We start from the raw sequence: 22,499 nt of genomic DNA on the forward strand, positions 1-22,499 counted from the left end.
AAATCATATTACACCACATTAATAAGTCACTGGGTTAATAAATCATATTACACCACATTAATAAGTCACTGGGTTAATAAATCATATTACACCACATTAATAAGTCACTGGGTTAATAAATCATATTACACCACATTAATAAGTCACTGGGTTAATAAATCATATTACACCACATTAATAAGTCACTGGGTTAATAAATCATATTACACCACATTAATAAGTCACTGGGTTAATAAATCATATTACACCACATTAATAAGTCACTAGACTGGGTTAATAAATCATATTACACCACATTAATAAGTCACTACACTGGGTTAATAAACCATATTACACCACATTAATAAGTCACTAGACTGGGTTAATAAATCATATTACACCACATTAATAAGTCACTAGACTGGGTTAATAAATCATATTACACCACATTAATAAGTCACTGGGTTAATAAATCATATTACACCACATTAATAAGTCACTAGACTGGGTTAATAAACCATATTACACCACATGAATAAGTCACTAGACTGGGTTAATAAACCATATTACACCACATTAATAAGTCACTGGGTTAATAAACCATATTACACCACATTAATAAGTCACTGGGTTAATAAATCATATTACACCACATTAATAAGTCACTGGGTTAATAAATCATATTACACCACATTAATAAGTCACTGGGTTAATAAATCATATTACACCACATTAATAAGTCACTGGGTTAATAAATCATATTACACCACATTAATAAGTCACTAGACTGGGTTAATAAACCATATTACACCACATTAATAAGTCACTGGGTTAATAAACCATATTACACCACATTAATAAGTCAATAGACTGGGTTAATAAACCATATTACACCACATTAATAAGTCACTAGACTGGGTTAATAAACCATATTACACCACATTAATAAGTCACTGGGTTAATAAATCATATTACACCACATTAATAAGTCACTGGGTTAATAAACCATATTACACCACATTAATAAGTCACTAGACTGGGTTAATAAACCATATTACACCACATTAATAAGTCACTAGACTGGGTTAATAAACCATATTACACCACATTAATAAGTCACTAGACTGGGTTAATAAATCTTCCAAAGAAAATAAAACTAAACAATTCTACAATAGCATATATTGAATTTAAAAATCTTCACAAAAACTCACGCTTTGATCAAATCCACTTTAGCCTTTAAGGTTTTCACACCTCCACTGAATGCTGGTTGTCCGTGTGCCATTTTGTATGCCATAACACCCAACCTGGGAACAGAGACGAGAAGATACAGCCTCTGCCTCAAAAGACAATGTTCTGAATCTAAACGCTTGTGGAAACAAAAACCAGGGCGACATTGTCAAAGTGGAAGAATTGTGCAACGTGCAAAAAAGAACAATTTGAGTTATAAAAAGGAGACGACTATTTAACTAGAGTTTAGCGAGCAATTCATCTGGGCTAACTAACAACTAACACTGTGTACGATATAATAATTTCTGATCATTTCCCTGTTTAACATAAGTAACATAGAATCTTAACAGTGCCTATTCCATAAGGTTGACTGGCAACAGAGTAATACTGTCATGCTTGCCAACTGGCTAAAGAGTAATATTGTCATGCTTGCCAACTGGCTAAAGAGTAATATTGTCATGCTGGCCAACTGGCTAAAGAGTAATATTGTCATGCTTGCCAACTGGCTAAAGAGTAATATTGTCATGCTGGCCAACTGGCTAAAGAGTAATATTGTCATGCTGGCCAACTGGCTAAAGAGTAATATTGTCATGCTGGCCAACTGGCTAAAGAGTAATATTATCATGCTGGCCAACTGGCTAAAGAGTAATATTGTCATGCTGGCCAACTGGCTAAAGAGTAATATTATCATGCTTGCCAACTGGCTAAAGAGTAATATTATCATGCTTGCCATGTCACACCTTGGTCATTGTATTTTGTGTTTTTGTTATATGTTTGGGTAGGCCAGGGTGTGACATGGGTTTATATGTTGTATTCGTATTGGGGTTTGTATTATTTGGGATTGCGGCTGATTAGGGGTGTGTCTAGTTAGGCTTGGTTGCCTGGGGCGATTCTCAATCAGAGTCAGGTGCTTGTCGTTGTCTCTGATTGAGAACCGTATTTAGACAGCCTGACTTTCGCGTTGTATTTTGTGGGTGTTTGTTCCTGTCTCTGTGTTGTAGTCACCAGATAGGCTGTAATTAGTTTCACGTTCCGTTTGTTGTTTTCGTATTTCAGTTATTTCATGTACCGCAATTCCTTCATTAAAGTCATGAATAACCTACACGCTGCATTTCGACTCTCTTCATTCAACAGACGAACGACGTTACAGAAACACCCACTCACAGACCGAGCAGCGTGTGAACTGGCAGGATCTAAAGGAGGACGCTATGGACGGCAGAAGCATGGATTATACGACGTGGGAAGAAATCGACAGGTGGGCGGCCGACCCGGAGCGAGTGCAGGAGCCCGCCTGGGATTCCCTACAGCAATGCGAAGAGGGCTATAGACGTATGGAGTCGAAAAGGAAAGCACGGCTATACAGAGCAAAAACCGAAAGTAACGGGGGAAAGCGCAGAGAGAGAGTGGCTGAGTCAGGAGTCAGACCTGAGCCTACTCTCCCTGTTAATCGTGAAGAGCAGTTGCAGTGGGAGAGGCTGCACCATTTGGAGATTTGGACATGGGAGGAGGAATTAGACGGAAAAGGACCCTGGGCGCAGCCGGGAGAATATCGCCGTCCCAAGGAGGAAATAGAAGCTGCTAAAGCAGAGAGGCGCAAGTATGAGGAGGCAGCACGGCGACGCGGTTGGAAACCGGAAAGTCACCCCAAAAAATTTATTGGGGGGGGGGGCTTAGGGAGAGTATGGCTGAGTCAGGAGATAGACCTGAGCCAACTCTCCTTGTTCATCATGAAGAGCCAAGGAGGAGACCAGAACTAGAGCCAGTGTTAGAGGTGAGCGAAGCAGAGACTGTGAAGGAGTTAATGGGGAAAGTGGAGTAGAGAGTAATGAGGGAGTTGCTAGCTTGGTGCTATAGCTATAATATTCGTCCGACGGATCGTGTCGGGGATTTGATAGCACCTGAGTTAGCGCTCTATACTCAACCTGAGGTGCGTGTTAGTCAGCTGGTGAAGTTGGTGCCAGCCTCACGCACCAGGCCTCCTGTGCACATCCCTAGCCTTGCACGTCCTGTGCCTACACTGCTCTCAAGATCTCCAGTACGCCTTCACGGTCTAGCCCACATATGTCAGAGTCAAGGCCCGCGGGCCACATCCGGCCCGCGAGAAGGTTTTTTACGGCCCCTGGGATGATCTTGATTTATTATTAGAACCGGCCCGCAGACCGCAGCAAGCCGGCAGCCCGCAGATCTTTTACACGCACCAATACTACATTTCCCACAATGCAACGGTGACGCACCGAGCAGTAGGCTGCTTCATTTCAATATTTATTGGCACAGCAGTTGTCAGCATCACAGTAAAATTAACTTTCAGATACCCATCAAAAATGGCAAAACGGAAGGTGGACACTGAGAACCGGGGGTTTCAAACAAGGTGGGAGTCGGAGTATTTGTTCACGGAGGTAGCTGGAAAACCTGTGTGTCTTCTGTGTGGAGAAAGTGTGGCGGTACTGAAAGAGTATAATCTGAGACGACATTATGAAACGAAACACGCGGACAAAAACAAGAATATGGACATGGAACAAAGGCTACAAAAGGCAGAGGAATTAAAACGAGGCCTCAAATCTCGACAGGCTCTGTTCAAAAAAGCCAAATCACAAGGCCAGGCTGCTGTCAAGGCCAGTTTTATTTTGGCAGAAGAGATCGCTAAATCAGCCCGGCCATTTACGGAGGGGGATTTCATCAAAAACTGCATGATTAAAGTTTGTGACGAAGTTTGCCCAGAAAAAAGGCAACTCTTTTTAAATGTGAGTCTGAGCAGAAACACCATTGCCGAGAGAGTAGACCAGTTGTCCATCAATCTAAAAGAGCAGCTTGTGAAAAAGGGAAAAGATTTCATTGCATATTCCTTGGCTGTGGATGAGAGCACCGACATTTCTGACATTGCCCAGTTGTCAATTTTCATCCGCGGAGTGGACTCCAGCCTAAGCGTGACAGAGGAGTTTTTGGCTTTACGTCCTATGCATGGCACAACTACGGGGCATGATTTGTATGAAGAGGTGTCAAGATGTGTAAATGAGATGGAGCTGCCTTGGGAAAAACTCGTGGGTTTGACAACCGACGGAGCACCTGCGATGTGTGGACACAGGAGCGGACTGGTGAAGAAGATACGGGAAAAGATGCAAGAGGAAAACGCGACAGGTGAGCTGACAGCTTATCATTGTATCATACACCAGGAAGCGTTGTGCGGTAAAGCCTTGAAAATGGAGCATGTAATGAGCATCATCACGCGCACAGTTAACTTTATCAGAGCCAAAGGTTTGAATCACCGCCAGTTCAAGGCATTTCTGACGGAGTTAGAAACGGAGCATGGTGATTTGCCTTATCACACAGAGGTGCGATGGCTAAGCCAGGGAAAGGTGCTTCAAAGATGTTTCGAGCTTCGTGAGGAGATTTGTCTGTTCTTGGACAGCAAAGGGAAAGACACAACACAACTCCGAGACGAAATGTTTCTGTGTGAAATGGCTTTTCTGTGTGACATTACGAGTCATCTGAATGCAATGAACTTGCAGCTGCAGGGTCGGGATCGTGTCATCTCTGATATGTACAGTACAGTGAAGGCATTTAAAACCAAACTGACTCTGTGGGAGACGCAGATGCGGAAAGAAAATTTGAGCCACTTTCCCAGCTGCCAGACCATGAAAGAGAAGCTCTCTACCAGTGCGTTCCCGAGCGCACAGTTGGCTGATAAAATAGGTATGCTTGCCGCTGACTTTCGACGCCGATTTGCTGACTTTGAAGCACAAAAAAGCAGGTTGGAACTGCTCGGTAACCCATTTGCTGTTGACGTGGAAAGCTCACCACCAAACCTCCAAATGGAGTTGATTGACCTCCAATGCAATGATGCACTGAGGGCAAAATATGCGGCAGTGGGTGCTGCGGAGTTCGCCCGTTTCCTCCCCGACACAATGCCCCAGCTGCGCATCCAGGCTGCTCAAACGTTGTCTATGTTTGGCAGCACATACCTGTGTGAACAACTGTTTTCTTTGATGAACTTGAACAAAACATCACACAGAAGTCGACTTACTGCTGAACACCTCCACTCAATTCTGAGGATTTCCTCAGCTCAGAGCCTTACCCCGAACATTGATGAACTTGTGGAAAAGATGGGACACCACCAAGTATCACCCTCAACCTCAAACAAGTGAACATTACTGTGCAATCACATATTTAGAGTTTTTACTCAGTTCAAGTTTAAAAGTTAAAGTTTAATATTTGTTTTCACTGCATGTTACTTCTCCTTAAACAAAGTGTTGTTTTTGATTAATAGATTTTTGCACTTTATTTTATTGTATTTCAATCCAATTATATTTTAAAAATATTTCAGTTGAGTGGATGATAGAAAATTGCTATTATTGTTTTTTTCTTTGAAGTAAATTTAGCCCACTTTTGCTAAAATAGAAAATATAGGCTACTGATGGTGCCTTGAATACCGGTTTCTTTCATTTAATGTTCATGTTATGGGGATTTTTATATAAAGGAAATTTGTCTTTTGTGTCTGTTGAAAATTAAAGATTACTGACAGAGCCATAAGAAAATATTGCTTTATTTATCTGATCATATTGGAATATATTTGTTAGGTTTTCAGTAGGTTCAATTAGGTTCACTAGACTATATGCGTCATTTAAAAAAATTCAATGAACATTCGAACAGTCCGGCCCTCGGCTTGTAGCTAAATTTTTTATTTGGCCCTCCGTCCATTTGACTTTGACACCCCTGGTCTAGCCCATCCTGTGCCACCTCCACACACCAGTCCTCCGGTAGCAGCTCCCCGCACCAGGCTTCCTGTGCGTGTCCTCGCGCCAGTACCACCAGTTCCAGCACCACGCACAAGGCCTCCAGTGCGCCTCGCCTGTCTAGCGCATCCAGAGCTTTTCTCCTCTCCTGCCCTGCCGGAGTCTCCTGTCTGTCCAGCGCCGCCAGTGCTCCCAGTCAGCCCAGCGCGGCCAGTGCTCCCAGCCGGCCCAGCGCGGCCAGTGCTCCCAGTCGGCCCAGCGCGGCCAGTGCTCCCAGTCGGCCCAGCGCGGCAAGTGCTCCCAGTCGGCCCAGCGCCGCCAGTGCTCCCAGTCGGCCCAGCGCCGCCAGTGCTCCCAGTCTGCCCAGTGCTCCCAGTCTGCCCAGCGCCGCCAGTCTGCCCAGCGCCGCCAGTCTGCCCAGCGCCGCCAGTCTGCCCAGCGCTGCCAGTCGGCCCAGCGTTGCCAGTCTGCCAGGATCCGCCAGAAGTGCCAGTCTGCCAAGATCTTCTAGATCGGCCAGACAACCTGAATTATCCAGTTCCACCAGCCAGCCAGTATTTACCGGAGCCTACTACCTGCCTGAGCTTCTTACATTTACATTTACATTTAAGTCATTTAGCAGACGCTCTTATCCAGAGCGACTTACAAATTGGTGCATTCACCTTATGACATCCAGTGGGACAGTCACTTAACAATAGTGCATCTAAAACTTAGGGGGGGTGGGGTGAGAGGGATTACTTAACCTATCCTAGGTATTCCTTAAAGAGGTGGGGTTTCAGGTGTCTCCGGAAGGTGGTGATTGACTCCGCTGTCCTGGCGTCGTGAGGGAGTTTGTTCCACCATTGGGGGCCAGGGCAGCCCCTCAGTTTTGACTGGGCTGAGCGGGAGCTGTACTTCCTCAGTGGTAGGGAGGCGAGCAGGCCAGAGGTGGATGAACGCAGTGCCCTTGTTTGGGTGTAGGGCCTGATCAGAGCCTGGAGGTACTGAGGTGCCGTTCCCCTCACAGCTCCGTAGGCAAGCACCATGGTCTTGTAGCGGATGCGAGCTTCAACTGGAAGCCAGTGGAGAGAACGGAGGAGTGGGGTGACGTGACGAACTTGGGAAGGTTGAACACCAGAACTGCGGCGTTCTGGATGAGTTGAAGGGGTTTAATGGCACAGGCAGGAGCCCAGCCAACAGCGAGTGCAGTAATCCAGACGGGAGATGACAAGTGCCTGGATTAGGACCTGCGCCGCTTCCTGTGTGAGGCAGGGTCGTACTCTGCGGATGTTGTAGAGCATGAACCTACAGGAACGGGCCACCGCCTTGATGTTAGTTGAGAACGACAGGGTGTTGTCCAGGATCACGCCAAGGTTCTTGGCGCTCTGGGAGGAGGACACAATGGAGTTGTCGACCGTGATTCTTCTCAGTACAGGGCTTCCCCTCAGTACCGGGCTGCTTCGGTCCCGGGCTGCCCCTCTGTCCCGAGCTGCCCCTCTGTCCCGAGCTGCCCCTCTGTCCCGAGATGCCCCTCTGTCCCGAGATGCCCCTCTGTCCTGAGATGCCCCTCTGTCCCGAGCTGCCCCTCGGTCCTGAGCTGCCCCTCAGTTATGTGGGGAACTGGGTGAGGACTATTAGGCCATGGTCGGCGGAGAAAGTGGATTATCCCAGGACGCGAAGGGGAGGAAATAGGACATTAATGGAGTGGGGTCCACGTCCCGAGCCAGAACCGCCACCATGGACAGACGCCCACCGGACCCTCCCTATGCTCCTGAGGTGCGTCCCGGAGTCCGCACCTTAGGGGGGGGATTCTGTCACGCCTTTGTCATTGTATTTTGTGTTTTTGTTATATGTTTGGGTAGGCCAGGGTGTGACATGGGTTTATATGTTGTATTCGTATTGGGGTTTGTATTATTTGGGATTGCGGCTGATTAGGGGTGTGTCTAGTTAGGCTTGGCTGCCTGGGGCGATTCTCAATCAGAGTCAGGTGCTTGTCGTTGTCTCTGATTGAGAACCGTATTTAGACAGCCTGACTTTCGCGTTGTATTTTGTGGGTGTTTGTTCCTGTCTCTGTGTTGTAGTCACCAGATAGGCTGTAATAGGTTTCACGTTCCGTTTGTTGTTTTCGTATTTCAGTTATTTCATGTACCGCAATTCCTTCATTAAAGTCATGAATAACCTACACACTGCATTTCGGTCTGACTCTCTTCATTCAACAGACGAACGACGTTACATGCCAGCTGGCTAAAGAGTAATATTATCATGCTTGCCAGCTGGCTAAAGAGTAATATTATCATGCTTGCCAGCTGGCTAAAGAGTAATATTGTCATGCTTGCCAGCTGGCTAAAGAGTAATATTGTCATGCTTGCCAGCTGGCTAAAGAGTAATATTGTCATGCTTGCCAGCTGGCTAAAGAGTAATATTGTCATGCTTGCCAACTGGCTAAAGAGTAATATTGTCATGCTTGCCAACTGGCTAAAGAGTAATATTGTCATGCTGTCATGCTGGCCAACTGGCAAAAGAGTAATATTGTCATGCTTGCCAACTGGCTAAAGAGTAATATTGTCATGCTTGCCAGCTGGCTAAAGAGTAATATTGTCATGCTTGCCAACTGGCTAAAGAGTAATATTGTCATGCTTGCCAGCTGGCTAAAGAGTAATATTGTCATGCTTGCCAACTGGCTAAAGAGTAATATTGTCATGCTGGCCAACTGGCTAAAGAGTAATATTGTCATGCTTGCCAGCTGGCTAAAGAGTAATATTGTCATGCTTGCCAACTGGCTAAAGAGTAATATTGACATGCTGGCCAACTGGCTAAAGAGTAATATTGTCATGCTTGCCAGCTGGCTAAAGAGTAATATTGTCATGCTTGCCAACTGGCTAAAGAGTAATATTGACATGCTGGCCAACTGGCTATGGCAGAAGTTTGACGTACAGTGCATACAGAAAGTATTCAGACCCCTTGACCTTTTCCACATTTTGTTACAGCCTTATTCTAAAATTACTTTAAAAAATTTTCCCCCTCTCAGTCTACACATAATACCCCATAAGGACATCATAATACCCCAATGACATCATAATACCCCACAATGATGTCATAATACCCCACAATGACGTCATAATACCCCACAATGACGTCATAATATCCCACAATGACAAAGCAAAAACAGCTTTTTTAGAAATGCATCCCATTCTTTTCTGAAGATCCTCTCAAGCTTTGTCAGGTTGGATGGGGAGCACCGAATCCACTCCTGCGTTGTCTTGGCTGTGTGCTTAAGGTCCTTGTCCTGTTGGAAGGCGAACTTTTGCCCGACTCCGAGGTCCCGAGTGCTCTGGAGCAGGTTTTCATCAAGGATCTCTCTGTTCATCTTTCCCTCTATCCCGACAAGTTTTCCAGTCCCTGCCGCTGAAAAACATCCCCACAGCCTGATGCTGCCACCACCATGCTTCACCATAGGGATGGTGCCAGGTTTCCTCCAGACGTGATGCTTGGCATTTAGGCCAAAAAGAGTTCAGTCTTGGTTTCATCAGACCAGAGAATCTTGTTTCTCATGGGCTGAGTCCTTAAGGTGCCTTATGGCAAATTCCAAGCGGGTTGTCATGTGCCTTTTACTGAGGTGTGGCTTCCATCTGGCCACTCATTGACATATCAAAGTTGATTTCTGGCAGGCTGCAAGAGGATGTGCTAGCTGTTGTGATTGGCTCTTAGCGGTGAAATTATTACTCCCGAAACCCAACAGCATCCTCCTGGATACCCTAGACCCACTCCAATTCGCTTAACCAACAATGCAGTTCAAGAAAGAGTTTAGAAAATATTTATCAAATAAACTAATAAATTAAATAATAAAGTAACAATAACGAGGCTATATACAGGGCAAGAGTCAATGTACAGGGGTATAGGTTAGTCAAGGTCATCTGTACATATAGGTAGGGATGACGTGACTATGCATAATAATATATAGATAATAAACAGCGAGTAGCAGCAGTGTAAAAAACAAATAGAGGGGGGAGGGGGTGTCAATATAAATAGTCTGGTGGCCATTTGATTAATTGTTCAGCAGTCTTATTGGCTTGGGGATAGAAGCTGTTAAGGAGCCTCTTGGACCTAGACTTGGTGCTCCGGTACCGCTTGCCGTGCGGAAGCAGAGAAGACAGTCTATGACTGGGGTGGCTGGAGTCTTTGACAATGTTAGGCCTTTCTCTGACACCGCCTGGTATAGAGGTCTTGGGTGGCAGGAAGCTTGGCCCCAGTGATGTATTGGGCCGTACGCACGACCCTCGGTAGCAAATTGTGGTTGGAGGACCAGCAGTTGCCATACCAGGCGGTGATGCAAACGGTCAGGATGCTCTCGATGGTGCAGGTGTAAAATTCTTTGACGATTTGAGGAACCATGCCAAATCTTTTCAGTCTCCTGAGGTTAAAGGGTGTTGTCGTGCCCTCTGAACTGACTTGGTGTGTTTTGACCATGATAGTTTGTTGGTGATGTGGACACCACTTGAAACTCTCGACCCGCTCCACTACAGTCCCATTGATGTTAAATGGGGAACTGTTCGGCCCTCCTTTTCCTGTCGTCCACGTTCAGCGCCTTTGTCTTGCTCACATTGAGGGAGAGTTGCCAGGTCTCTGACCTCCTCCCTATAGGCTGCCTCATCGTTGCCGCCCCCCGGCGTTCTGGTTATCACCCCCCTGGCGTCAATGTGAACGAGGCGACCTACATGCAGGAAGGATGAATTTCAACTATACCAGCCAGAATATAGCATGAACATATGGCATGGCAACTTGGTATGAACTTTGAACCCTTATTCACTAAAGAAGTGATACCTCCTAGCCGTTGATTTAGCGCAGCAACTGTAAACGTGGGTTAGGAAAGGACGGACAACATAACCAGTCTAACACACACAACGATACAGCAACGTATCCAGTTCACCACCAGAGACATTCTTCAGAGGACCAGAGATGCATGCTGGACCATCCGGTCTCTCATCTACGAACAATCTACTGATTGTTATTTTCTACTTCCTGTATATACCCATGTTATTTTCTACTCCCTGTATATAACCATGTTATTGTCTACTCCCTGTATATACCCATGTTATTGTCTACTCCCTGTATTTAGCCATGTTATTTTGTACTCCCTGTATATAGCCATGTTATTTTGTACTCCCTGTATATAGCCATGTTATTTTGTACTCCCTGTATTTAGCCATGTTATTTTCTACTTCCTGTATATAGCCGTGTTATTTTCTACTTCCTGTATATAGCCGTGTTATTTTCTACTTCCTGTATATAGTCATGTTATTGTCTACTTCCTGTATATAGCCATGTTATTGTCTACTCCCTGTGTAGAGCCGTGTTATTTTCTACTTCCTGTATATAGCCGTGTTATTTTTACTCGTTATAGTTATACACTGAGTATTTACTCCTTGTGTCACTATGTCTATTTTATCTTTAACTCTGCATGGTTGGAAAAAAGGACCTGTCAGTCAGCATTTCACTGTTAGTCTATCTGACACATCCAATAGTCTCTTGACAGATTCTACGGTACAATTTATGTTTACAGTCTGTCCATGAAAGATTAGTGAGCGATACATGAATACCAACTTCATCATAAAACACATTGTTGAAGAAAAGTTCCTAATTAAATCACCCTGGAAGATCATAATGTATTTTACGGTAATTTCTGCAATTTGCATAATTATTATTCACTGTGAAAACGTTGGCCATTTTGTTTTTGTTTTCTTTGCAACAGTTACCCATGAAACTCTGTACTACACACCATTTCATTCGACACTGGTCCCGGTGGCGTGTCTTAACCCTCCGGCATACAACTGTCCAGGGGATGTTGTTGTACAGCTGGTCTTTCCTGACGGTGGCATGCCCTCTGCCAGGCTCCACCTGTCCCAGCAGGTGGTCTCGCACAGCTTCCATTAGTCTCTTCAGTTCTTCCTTGCCCCAAGAACCTAAGTTTGCGACTGAAAAACACACACAAAACAAAGCGGGACCGTTGTTCAGACAAACGCTGGTAACAAAATGGACCAGAAAGTTAGTGAAGCAGGATGGTCAGGAAAGGAGTCATTATATTTAATTAACGTTCGCGATGACTTACAAATCTGAGAAAACCGTTTCCTAAGGGGCGTTTCACTCCGGCCAGTCAACTGTGAGATCTTCACCCAATTGTTGCCGTGCAACGTCTGCAGTTTTTTCAAAGAGTAAAGTTCATCTTCGCTGAACCTTCGTCTAAAAATTCACATAGAAACATTCAAGTAATAAGTCTGTAAAAGCCCAGTATAACGAGCTTCATGTCAGGAGAAACGGCACAGTTGTTTGTTCCAATTCAACATCACTATACTTTTGTACACAGCCAAAGCCCATTATTGCAGTTGTCAGTTCCTTAAAGTAACTAGCCCAGTCTTACCGGCCCTTGTAACTGCTGCCATCAAACATTTTCCTCCCACCACGAGTATAGATCTTATGCCAAGGCCTCGGGATTCCTTCAGCTGGAACAGGTTAGGGAGAGGGGAGATCAGTTTTCAGGGAAATCCCTTAGCATACTTATTTAGCACTGTAGACAATAGTAAAGACCGGGATATAAATGTGGACTAGTTATGATTATGAAGCTGGCTGGAAGTCAACGCACCTATTCTCGCAGGGAATCTGTGATGACTCTTCAGCCTCTGGATAAAAGACAGTTCGTCTCTGAAGCGCTTTGTATGGAAGAGTTTAGCGGCGTTCTCAATCCCTGTGAGAGCCAAGAAGTCGTTTATGTTCCTCATGAGTTGTCTGTTCTCCTGTGCGCTGTATCGTCCAGTTCGCAGGGAAATGCCTGGAAAAGACAGAAGATTCCACAGAGTCTTAACCAAGGGCGCCAGACTAGCACGGTAACCAAGGGCTCCAGTCTAGCACGGTAACCTAGGGCTCCAGACTAGCATGGTAACCTAGGGTGCCAGACTAGCACGGTAACCTAGGGCTCCAGACTAGCATGGTAACCTAGGGCTCCAGACTAACACGGTAACCTAGGGCTCCAGACTAGCACGGTAACCTAGGGCTCCAGTCTAGCACGGTAACCTAGGGCTCCAGACTAGCACGGTAACCTAGGGCTCCAGACTAGCACGGTAACCAAGGGCTCCAGTCTAGCACGGTAACCTAGGGCTCCAGACTAGCACGGTAACCTAGGGCTCCAGACTAGCACGGTAACCTAGGGCTCCAGACTAGCACGGTAACCTAGGGCTCCAGACTAGCACGGTAACCTAGGGCTCCAGACTAGCACGGTAACCAAGGGCTCCAGACTAGCACGGTAACCTAGGGCTCCAGACTAGCATGGTAACCTAGGGCTCCAGACTAGCATGGTAACCTAGGGCTCCAGATTAGCATGGTAACCTAGGGCTCCAGACTAGCATGGTAACCTAGGGCTCCAGACTAGCATGGTAACCAAGGGCTCCAGACTAGCATGGTAACCTAGGGCTCCAGACTAGCACGGTAACCTAGGGCTCCAAACTAGCATGGTAACCTAGGGCTCCAGACTAGCACGGTAACCAAGGGCTCCAGACTAGCACGGTAACCTAGGGCTCCAGACTAGCATGGTAACCTAGGGCTCCAGACTAGCATGGTAACCAAGGGCTCCAGACTAGCATGGTAACCTAGGGTGCCAGACTAGCACGGTAACCTAGGGCTCCAGACTAACGCGGTAACCTAGGGTGCCAGACTAGCACGGTAACCAAGGGCTCCAGACTAGCACGGTAACCTAGGGCTCCAGACTAGCACGGTAACCTAGGGTGCCAGACTAGCACGGTAACCTAGGGCTCCAGTCTAGCATGGTAACCTAGGGCTCCAGACTAGCACGGTAACCAAGGGCTCCAGACTAGCACGGTAACCTAGGGCTCCAGACTAGCACGGTAACCTAGGGCTCCAGACTAGCACGGTAACCTAGGGCTCCAGACTAGCACGGTAACCTAGGGCGCCAGACTAGCACGGTAACCTAGGGTGCCAGACTAGCACGGTAACCTAGGGTGCCAGACTAGCACGGTAACCTAGGGCTCCAGACTAGCACGGTAACCTAGGGTGCCAGACTAGCACGGTAACCTAGGGTGCCAGACTAGCACGGTAACCTAGGGTGCCAGACTAGCACGGTAACCTAGGGCTCCAGACTAACGCGGTAACCTAGGGTGCCAGACTAGCATGGTAACCTAGGGCTCCAGACTAACGCGGTAACCTAGGGCTCCAGACTAACGCGGTAACCTAGGGCTCCAGACTAGCACGGTAACCTAGGGCTCCAGACTAGCATGGTAACCTAGGGCTCCAGACTAACGCGGTAACCTAGGGCTCCAGACTAGCACGGTAACCAAGGGCTCCAGACTAACGCGGTAACCTAGGGCTCCAGACTAGCATGGTAACCAAGGGCGCCGGACTAGCACGTTAACCTAGGGCTCCAGTCTAGCACGTTAACCTAGGGCTCCAGTCTAGCACGTTAACCTAGGGCTCCAGTCTAGCACGGTAACCTAGGGCTCCAGACTAGCACGGTAACCTAGGGCTCCAGACTAGCGCGGTAACCAAGGGTGGCAGACTAGCACGGTAACCTAGGGCGCCAGACTAACGCGTTAACGTAGGGCTCCAGACTAGCGCGGTAACCAAGGGTGCCAGACTAGTATGGTAACCTAGGGCGCCAGACTAACGCGGTAACCTAGGGCTCCAGACTAGCATGGTAACCTAGGGTGCCAGACTAACACGGTAACCAAGGGCTCCAGACTAACACGGTAACCAAGGCTGCAGGCCCAGACGGCATCCCCAGCCGCGCCCTCCGAGCAGACTTACGGACATATTCAATCAACCTATACCAGTCTGGTTCCCACATGCTTCAAGAGGGCCACCATTGTTCCTGTTCCCAAGAAAGCTAAGGTAACTGAGCTAAACGACTAACCCGGGCTCACTTCCGTCAGAAGTGCTTTGAGAGACAGTCAAGGACCATAACCTCCACCCTACCTGACACCCTAGACCCACTCCAATTTGCTTACCGCTAGGTCCAGACGATGCAATCTCAACCACACTGCACACTGCCCTAACCCACCTGGACAAGAGGAATACCTATGTGAGAATGCTGTTCAGACATTCAACACCATAGTAACCAAGCTCGAGACCCTGGGTCTCGACCCCGCCCTGTGCAGGGTACTGGACTAGCAACAACATCTCCTCCCGCTGATAACACGGGGCCCCACAGGGTGCTCTGAGCCCTCTCCTGTACTCCCTGTTCACCCACGACTGCAGGCCACGCACGCTCCAACTCAATCAAGTTTGGGACCACAACAGTGGTAGGCTTGATTACCAACAACGACGAGACGGCCTAGGGAGGAGGTGAGGGCCCCTGGAGTGTGGTGTCAGGAAAATAACCTCACACTCAACGTCAACAAAACTAAGGAGATGATTGTGGACTTCCAGAGGGAACACCCCTATCCACATCGATGGAACAGTAGTGGAACCTAGCTAGGTTCTCCAGACAGACAAACTGAATTGGTCCACTCACACTGACAGGGCGCAGCAGCGCCTATTCAACAGAGGCTGAAAAAATTTGGCTTGTCACCAAAAGCACTCACAAACTTCTACAGATGCACAGAGCATCCTGGCGGGCTGTATCACCGCCTGGTACGGCAACCGCCCTCAACCGGGCTCTCCAGAGGGTAGTGAGGACTGCACAACGCATCACCGGGGGCAAACACCTGCCCTCCAGGACACCTAACCACCCGGTTACAGGAAGGCCATAAAGATCATCAAGGACATCAACCACCCGAACCACTGCCTGTTCACCCCGCTATCATCCAGAAGGCGAGGTCAGTACAGGTGCATCAAAGCTGGGACCGAGAGACTGAAAACAGCTTCTATCTCAAGGCCATCAGACTGTTAAATAGCCACCACTAACATTGAGTGGCTGCTGCCAACACACTGTCATTGACACTGACCCAACTCCAGCCATTTTAATAATGGGAATTGATGGAAATGATGTAAATATATCACGGCCACTTTAAACAATGCTACCATATAATGTTACTTACCCTACATTATTCATCTCATATGCATATGTATATACTGTACTACAACATCGACTGCATCCTTATGTAACACATGTATCACTAGCCACTTTAACTATGCCACTTTGTTTACTTTGTCTACACACTCATCTCATATGTATATACTGTACTATACGGTAATCACTCATTCATATATCCTTATGTACATGTTCCAGATCCCCTTACACTGTGTATAAGACAGTAGTTTGGAATTGTTAGTTAGATTACTTGTTGGTTATCACTGCATTGTCGGAACTAGAAGCACAAGCATTTCAGACTCGCATTAACATCTGCTAACCATGGGTGACTCCAGACTAGCACGGTAACCTAGGGTGCCAGACTAACACGGTAACCTAGGGTGCCAGACTAACACGGTAACCTAGGGCTCCAGACTAACACGGTAACCTAGGGCTCCAGACTAGCACGGTAACCTAGGGTGCCAGACTAACACGGTAACCAAGGGCTCCAGACTAACACGGTAACCTAGGGTGCCAGACTCCAAACAGGTACATTTTCAGTTGGATGCACCAGCCCATGATTTGGTAGCACCCCAAAAAATGCATGAGTGACCTAATATCATAGGCTAATTTATGTGTCTAGTCCACCACCTGAGTAAGAGGAAACTCAAAACACAATGTCTTTAAAATAATACCCACTGCTTTTTGTCCAGCAGCAGGCCCCAGCGGAACAGGCACAGAGACTCCCATTACATTACTGTTAACAAACACTAGTTTCAGCCTCCTACAAAAATAGGACATTTTGAGTCAGGTGATGTAGATTGTGCAGCTCACACCAACGAGACAAATTTAAAAAATATAACTGTCACATCCAAGTCTAAATCTTACCGTATGCAGACGGCTTTAAGGTGGTTTAATCTACGGAGTCTAAATGATGTCAGTCTGGAGCCCTGGTTTAACCTACTGGGTCTAAATGATGTCAGTCTGGAGCCCTGGTTTAACCTACTGGGTCTAAATGATGTCAGTCTGGAGCCCTGGTTTAACCTACGGAGTCTAAATGATGTCAGTCTGGAGCCCTGGTTTAACCTACTGGGTCTAAATGATGTCAGTCTGGAGCCCTGGTTTAACCTACTGGGTCTAAATGATGTCAGTCTGGAGCCCTGGTTTAACCTACTGGGTCTAAATGATGTCAGTCTGGAGCCCTGGTTTAACCTACGGAGTCTAAATGATGTCAGTCTGGAGCCCTGGTTTAACCTACTGGGTCTAAATGATGTCAGTCTGGAGCCCTGGTTTAACCTACTGGGTCTAAATGATGTCAGTCTGGAGCCCTGGTTTAACCTACTGGGTCTAAATGATGTCAGTCTGGAGCCCTGGTTTAACCTACTGGGTCTAAATGATGTCAGTCTGGAGCCCTGGTTTAACCTACGGAGTCTAAATGATGTCAGTCTGGAGCCCTGGTTTAACCTACGGAGTCTAAATGATGTCAGTCTGGAGCCCTGCTTTAACCTACTGGGTCTAAATGATGTCAGTCTGGAGCCCTGGTTTAACCTACGGAGTCTAAATGATGTCAGTCTGGAGCCCTGGTTTAACCTACTGGGTCTAAATGATGTCAGTCTGGAGCCCTGGTTTAACCTACTGGGTCTAAATGACAATACATTTCTCAAACATCTCTCAACACAGTAGCATGTTACATAACATTGCTTACATGTGGACACGTTAGCTACATCATCCTACGATAAACACCATGAGGGTTGAGAGAATAAACCTACCTTGTCCTCGGAATTCCTTGAATCGATCAAGATCATCGCTCTGATCTTATTAACAGGCCGAGACGCAATATTGGGATCAAACTCTTTGAGCTCAATCATAGCCCTCCATTCGATTTCACTGTAACACAGAGAGGGGAGAAATATCTCAATAGCATCTGTTTTTGAAACCTCCGAGTTGACAGGGCAGGACAGAAATACCTCCTCTCTGCACCGGAAGAGGTTTCAGATGAAACTCTGGTACACAGCACCAATGATTCACAAAGGTCTGGTTTTCACCAGCAAATCCTACTGTCAATGGTTATGTTCACCACCACCAATAGGGGAAATCACTCTTCAGTATATGCTAGAATCACTCTTAAAACAAGTGTCTGACGTTCCTTTCTACTGACCTCAGAGCTTTGTCGTTTTGGATGCGTCTGCGGTGTTGGGTGCTTGTCTCAACCATGGTTGTATGGAGGCCATCTTGCCCTGTCTCAGATTCTGGGCCAGCATCAGGAGTCCTGTTATCTGACTTAGAGGGGACACTGCCCATTCCTGTGTCAGACTCTCTGCAGCATTGTCTCTTGTTTCTCCTGCTGCCCTCTTCAGCCCCTCCATCCGGTTGTGTTTTCAGCCTTGTTGTTGTTTTCCATTTTCTCCCAGTTTGTTCTAGAATACCTGGGAGCTCGGTTTTATCTGGACAAACGCTCAGTTGAATCTCTCCAACTTTTTCCTTCTTTCGTTTCCTGTTCTCTTTTTCGTTCTTCTGTACCTTCGTTACCACATTTTCCCCTTCCTCAACCGCTTCAGTGTTCAGTTCTATGATTTCAGGATCATCTGCTAATCTTAAAACTGTCTCACGGCTTTCCGCTCCCTCTTCAAGCTTCGTTTGTCTGTTCTTGAGCTTCTTCTTACTCTTTATGGCCACTACAGGCACCCTTACATCTGAGACATCTACTGCAGACGCTGAGAGGCCACTGTTCATCCCCTCTTCTGTCTCTCTGTCATTACGGGTTCTCTTTTTCTTCCAGCTACTCATCCCCTCCGCGGCAACAGTCACTCCATCGTCTCCCACACCTTGTGTGTGAAGAGTGTTTGACTTTTTCTTGGTTCTCTCTTCAGTTCGTTCCTCAGGATCTGGTACCTCCATTTGCTTCTTACATTTCTTCCTCTCTTTCTCCACCATGTCCAACTCTGTCACCGCTTGCTCTTTATGTTCAGGTTCACGTTTCGCATCCCTCGACCGTGTCAGTTACCACAAATGAGAATGTTTCAGGAACGTCTTTCGTATTTTTCGAAGATGGGATGTTGGAAACAGGAAATCTCAGTCGCCCAGTTCTGGAAACAGGGAATCTCAGTCGCCCAGTTGTCCAGTTGTCGACCCCGGCATGGTGGCAGCTGTTTAACCGATTTGCTCCATCTATAAAACCCAAAGACAATATTAAACTAAGCCGATTAAACTGAACTCTACGACTTACCAAGGAGTTGATCGGCGACTAGCGCAGACAGACTGGGGCTTCGATGTCAAATAAAATGAAGTAACCAAAAACGATTGATTTCAGCACCCAAAGAATAGCCCGTGATTACACACAGCATTGTATTTCAACACACACACACACACACACACACACACACACACACACACACACACACACACACACACACACACACACACACACACACACACTGAACAGGTATGTTTTTGTACTCCCACTTTGAGGAGAAAATTATCATAATCCACTGGGTAATTTGTCATTTTCAAATAATTCGTAATGTTTTGAGCTAGTCTGTATTAAAATAGATACTGTCCATTTTATATATGATAAAATGATTAACAGATTGCATTTTGCACCCCCTCCCCAACAAGCATGGATGCAATAAGTGTAAAACACATTAACTGGGGATAGCTAGCTAACATAATGTCACAAAGCATTATCTAACTGGGGATAGCTAGCTAGCATAATGTCACAAAGCATTATCTAACTGGAGATAGCTAACTAACATAATGTCACAAAGCATTATCTAACTGGGGATAGCTAACTAACATAATGTCACAAAGCATTATCTAACTGGGGATAGCTAGCTAACATAATGTCACAAAGCATTATCTAACTGGGGATAGCTAGCTAACATAATGTCACAGAGCATTATCTAACTGGGGATAGCTAACTAACATAATGTCACAGAGCATTATCTAACTGGGGATAGCTAGCTAACATAATGTCACAAAGCATTATCTAACTGGAGATAGCTAGCTAACATAATGTCACAGAGCATTATCTAACTGGAGATAGCTAACTAACATAATGTCACAGAGCATTATCTAACTGGAGATAGCTAGCTAACATAATGTCACAGAGCATTATCTAACTGGGGATAGCTAGCTAACATAATGTCACAAAGCATTATCTAACTGGAGATAGCTAGCTAACATAATGTCACAGACATTTTCATTATCTAACTGGAGATAGCTAACTAACATAATGTCACAGAGCATTATCTAACTGGAGATAGCTAGCTAACATAATGTCACAGAGCATTATCTAACTGGGGATAGCTAGCTAACATAATGTCACAAAGCATTATCTAACTGGAGATAGCTAACTAACATAATGTCACAAAGCATTATCTAACTGGGGATAGCTAGCTAACATAATGTCACAGAGCATTATCTAACTGGGGATAGCTAACTAACATAATGTCACAGAGCATTATCTAACTGGGGATAGCTAGCTAACATAATGTCACAGAGCATTATCTAACTGGGGATAGCTAACTAACATAATGTCACAGAGCATTATCTAACTGGAGATAGCTAACTAACATAATGTCACAGAGCATTATCTAACTGGAGATAGCTAACTAACATAATGTCACAGAGCATTATCTAACTGGAGATAGCTAGCTAACATAATGTCACAGAGCATTATCTAACTGGGGATAGCTAGCTAACATAATGTCACAAAGCATTATCTAACTGGAGATAGCTAGCTAACATAATGTCACAGAGCATTATCTAACTGGAGATAGCTAACTAACATAATGTCACAGAGCATTATCTAACTGGAGATAGCTAACTAACATAATGTCACAAAGCATTATCTAACTGGAGATAGCTAGCTAACATAATGTCACAAAGCATTATCTAACTGGGGATAGCTAGCTAACATAATGTCACAGAGCATTATCTAACTGGGGATAGCTAACTAACATAATGTCACAGAGCATTATCTAACTGGGGATAGCTAGCTAACATAATGTCACAAAGCATTATCTAACTGGAGATAGCTAGCTAACATAACGTCACAGAGCATTATCTAACTGGGGATAGCTAGCTAACATAATGTCACAGAGCATTATCTAACTGGGGATAGCTAGCTAACATAATGTCACAAAGCATTATCTAACTGGAGATAGCTAGCTAACATAATGTCACAGAGCATTATCTAACTGGGGATAGCTAACTAACATAATGTCACAGAGCATTATCTAACTGGGGATAGCTAGCTAACATAATGTCACAAAGCATTATCTAACTGGGGATAGCTAGCTAACATAATGTCACAGAGCATTATCTAACTGGGGATAGCTAGCTAACATAATGTCACAAAGCATTATCTAACTGGAGATAGCTAGCTAACATAATGTCACAGAGCATTATCTAACTGGGGATAGCTAGCTAACATAATGTCACAAAGCATTATCTAACTGGGGATAGCTAACTAACATAATGTCACAGAGCATTATCTAACTGGGGATAGCTAGCTAACATAATGTCACAAAGCATTATCTAACTGGAGATAGCTAACTAACATAATGTCACAAAGCATTATCTAACTGGGGATAGCTAGCTAACATAATGTCACAGAGCATTATCTAACTGGGGATAGCTAGCTAACATAATGTCACAGAGCATTATCTAACTGGGGATAGCTAGCTAACATAATGTCACAGAGCATTATCTAACTGGGGATAGCTAGCTAACATAATGTCACAGAGCATTATCTAACTGGAGATAGCTAGCTAACATAATGTCACAAAGCATTATCTAACTGGGGATAGCTAGCTAACATAATGTCACAAAGCATTATCTAACTGGAGATAGCTAACTAACATAATGTCACAAAGCATGATATGCTAACCAGGTAACATTCATACTGAAATAACTTCATATTTCTTAGTTCTTTGGGTATTAGTTTATAAAGACGTGAAATTGGCATGGGAGCTAAGTAGCTAGCAAACTACCAGCAAGCTCCCTATTCCCACAAAATCATGCTGTGGGGATGTTTTTCAGCGGTTGGGACTGGGAGACTAGTCAGGATCGAGGGAAAGATGAACGGAGTAAAATAGAGAGAGATCCTTGATGAAAACCTGCTCCAGAGCGCTCAGGACCTCAGACTGGGGCGAAGGTTCACCTTCCAACAGGACAACGACCCTAAGCACACAGCCAAGTCATCGCAGGAGTGGCTTCGGGACAAGTCTCTGAATGTCTTGAGTGTCCCAGCCAGAGCCAGGATTTGAACTCAACCGAACATCTCTGGAGAGACCTGAAAATATCTGTGCAGCGACGCTCCCCATCCAACCTGACAGAGCTCGAGAGGATCTGCAGAGAAGAATGGGAGAAACTCTCCAAATACAGGTGTGTCAAGCTTGTAGCATCATACCCAAGAAGACTAGAGGCTGTAATCGCTGCCAAAGGTGCTTCAACAAAGTACTGAGTAAAGAGTCTGACTACTGAATGTGATATTTATTAAATGTTTAATATAGTTGCAAAATCTTTTTTTTTTTGCTTTGTCATTATGGGGTATTGTGATGTCATTATGG

At 45.5% G+C, this 22,499-nt stretch overlaps 1 protein-coding gene across 1 annotated transcript in view; it reads right to left on the bottom strand.

Annotated features, from left to right (window-relative positions):
• Positions 1–18,861, bottom strand: part of LOC123992406 (transcription termination factor 1-like) — a 22,268-nt gene extending 3,407 nt beyond the window's left edge. Inside the window, exons 1-7 of the mRNA XM_046293547.1 lie at positions 18,537–18,861; positions 17,697–17,741; positions 12,553–12,738; positions 12,331–12,412; positions 12,022–12,152; positions 11,692–11,887; positions 1,191–1,283 (exon numbers count right to left, since the gene is read on the bottom strand). Of these exons, the coding sequence (XP_046149503.1) occupies positions 1,191–1,283; positions 11,692–11,887; positions 12,022–12,152; positions 12,331–12,412; positions 12,553–12,738; positions 17,697–17,741; positions 18,537–18,861 (1,058 nt within the window). The remainder of the gene's footprint in view (positions 1–1,190; positions 1,284–11,691; positions 11,888–12,021; positions 12,153–12,330; positions 12,413–12,552; positions 12,739–17,696; positions 17,742–18,536) is intronic.
• Between the last annotated feature and the right edge of the window lie 3,638 nt (positions 18,862–22,499).

Source organism: Oncorhynchus gorbuscha, linkage group LG13, assembly GCF_021184085.1.
Source record: "Oncorhynchus gorbuscha isolate QuinsamMale2020 ecotype Even-year linkage group LG13, OgorEven_v1.0, whole genome shotgun sequence".
Classification (NCBI taxonomy): Eukaryota; Metazoa; Chordata; class Actinopteri; order Salmoniformes; family Salmonidae; genus Oncorhynchus; species Oncorhynchus gorbuscha.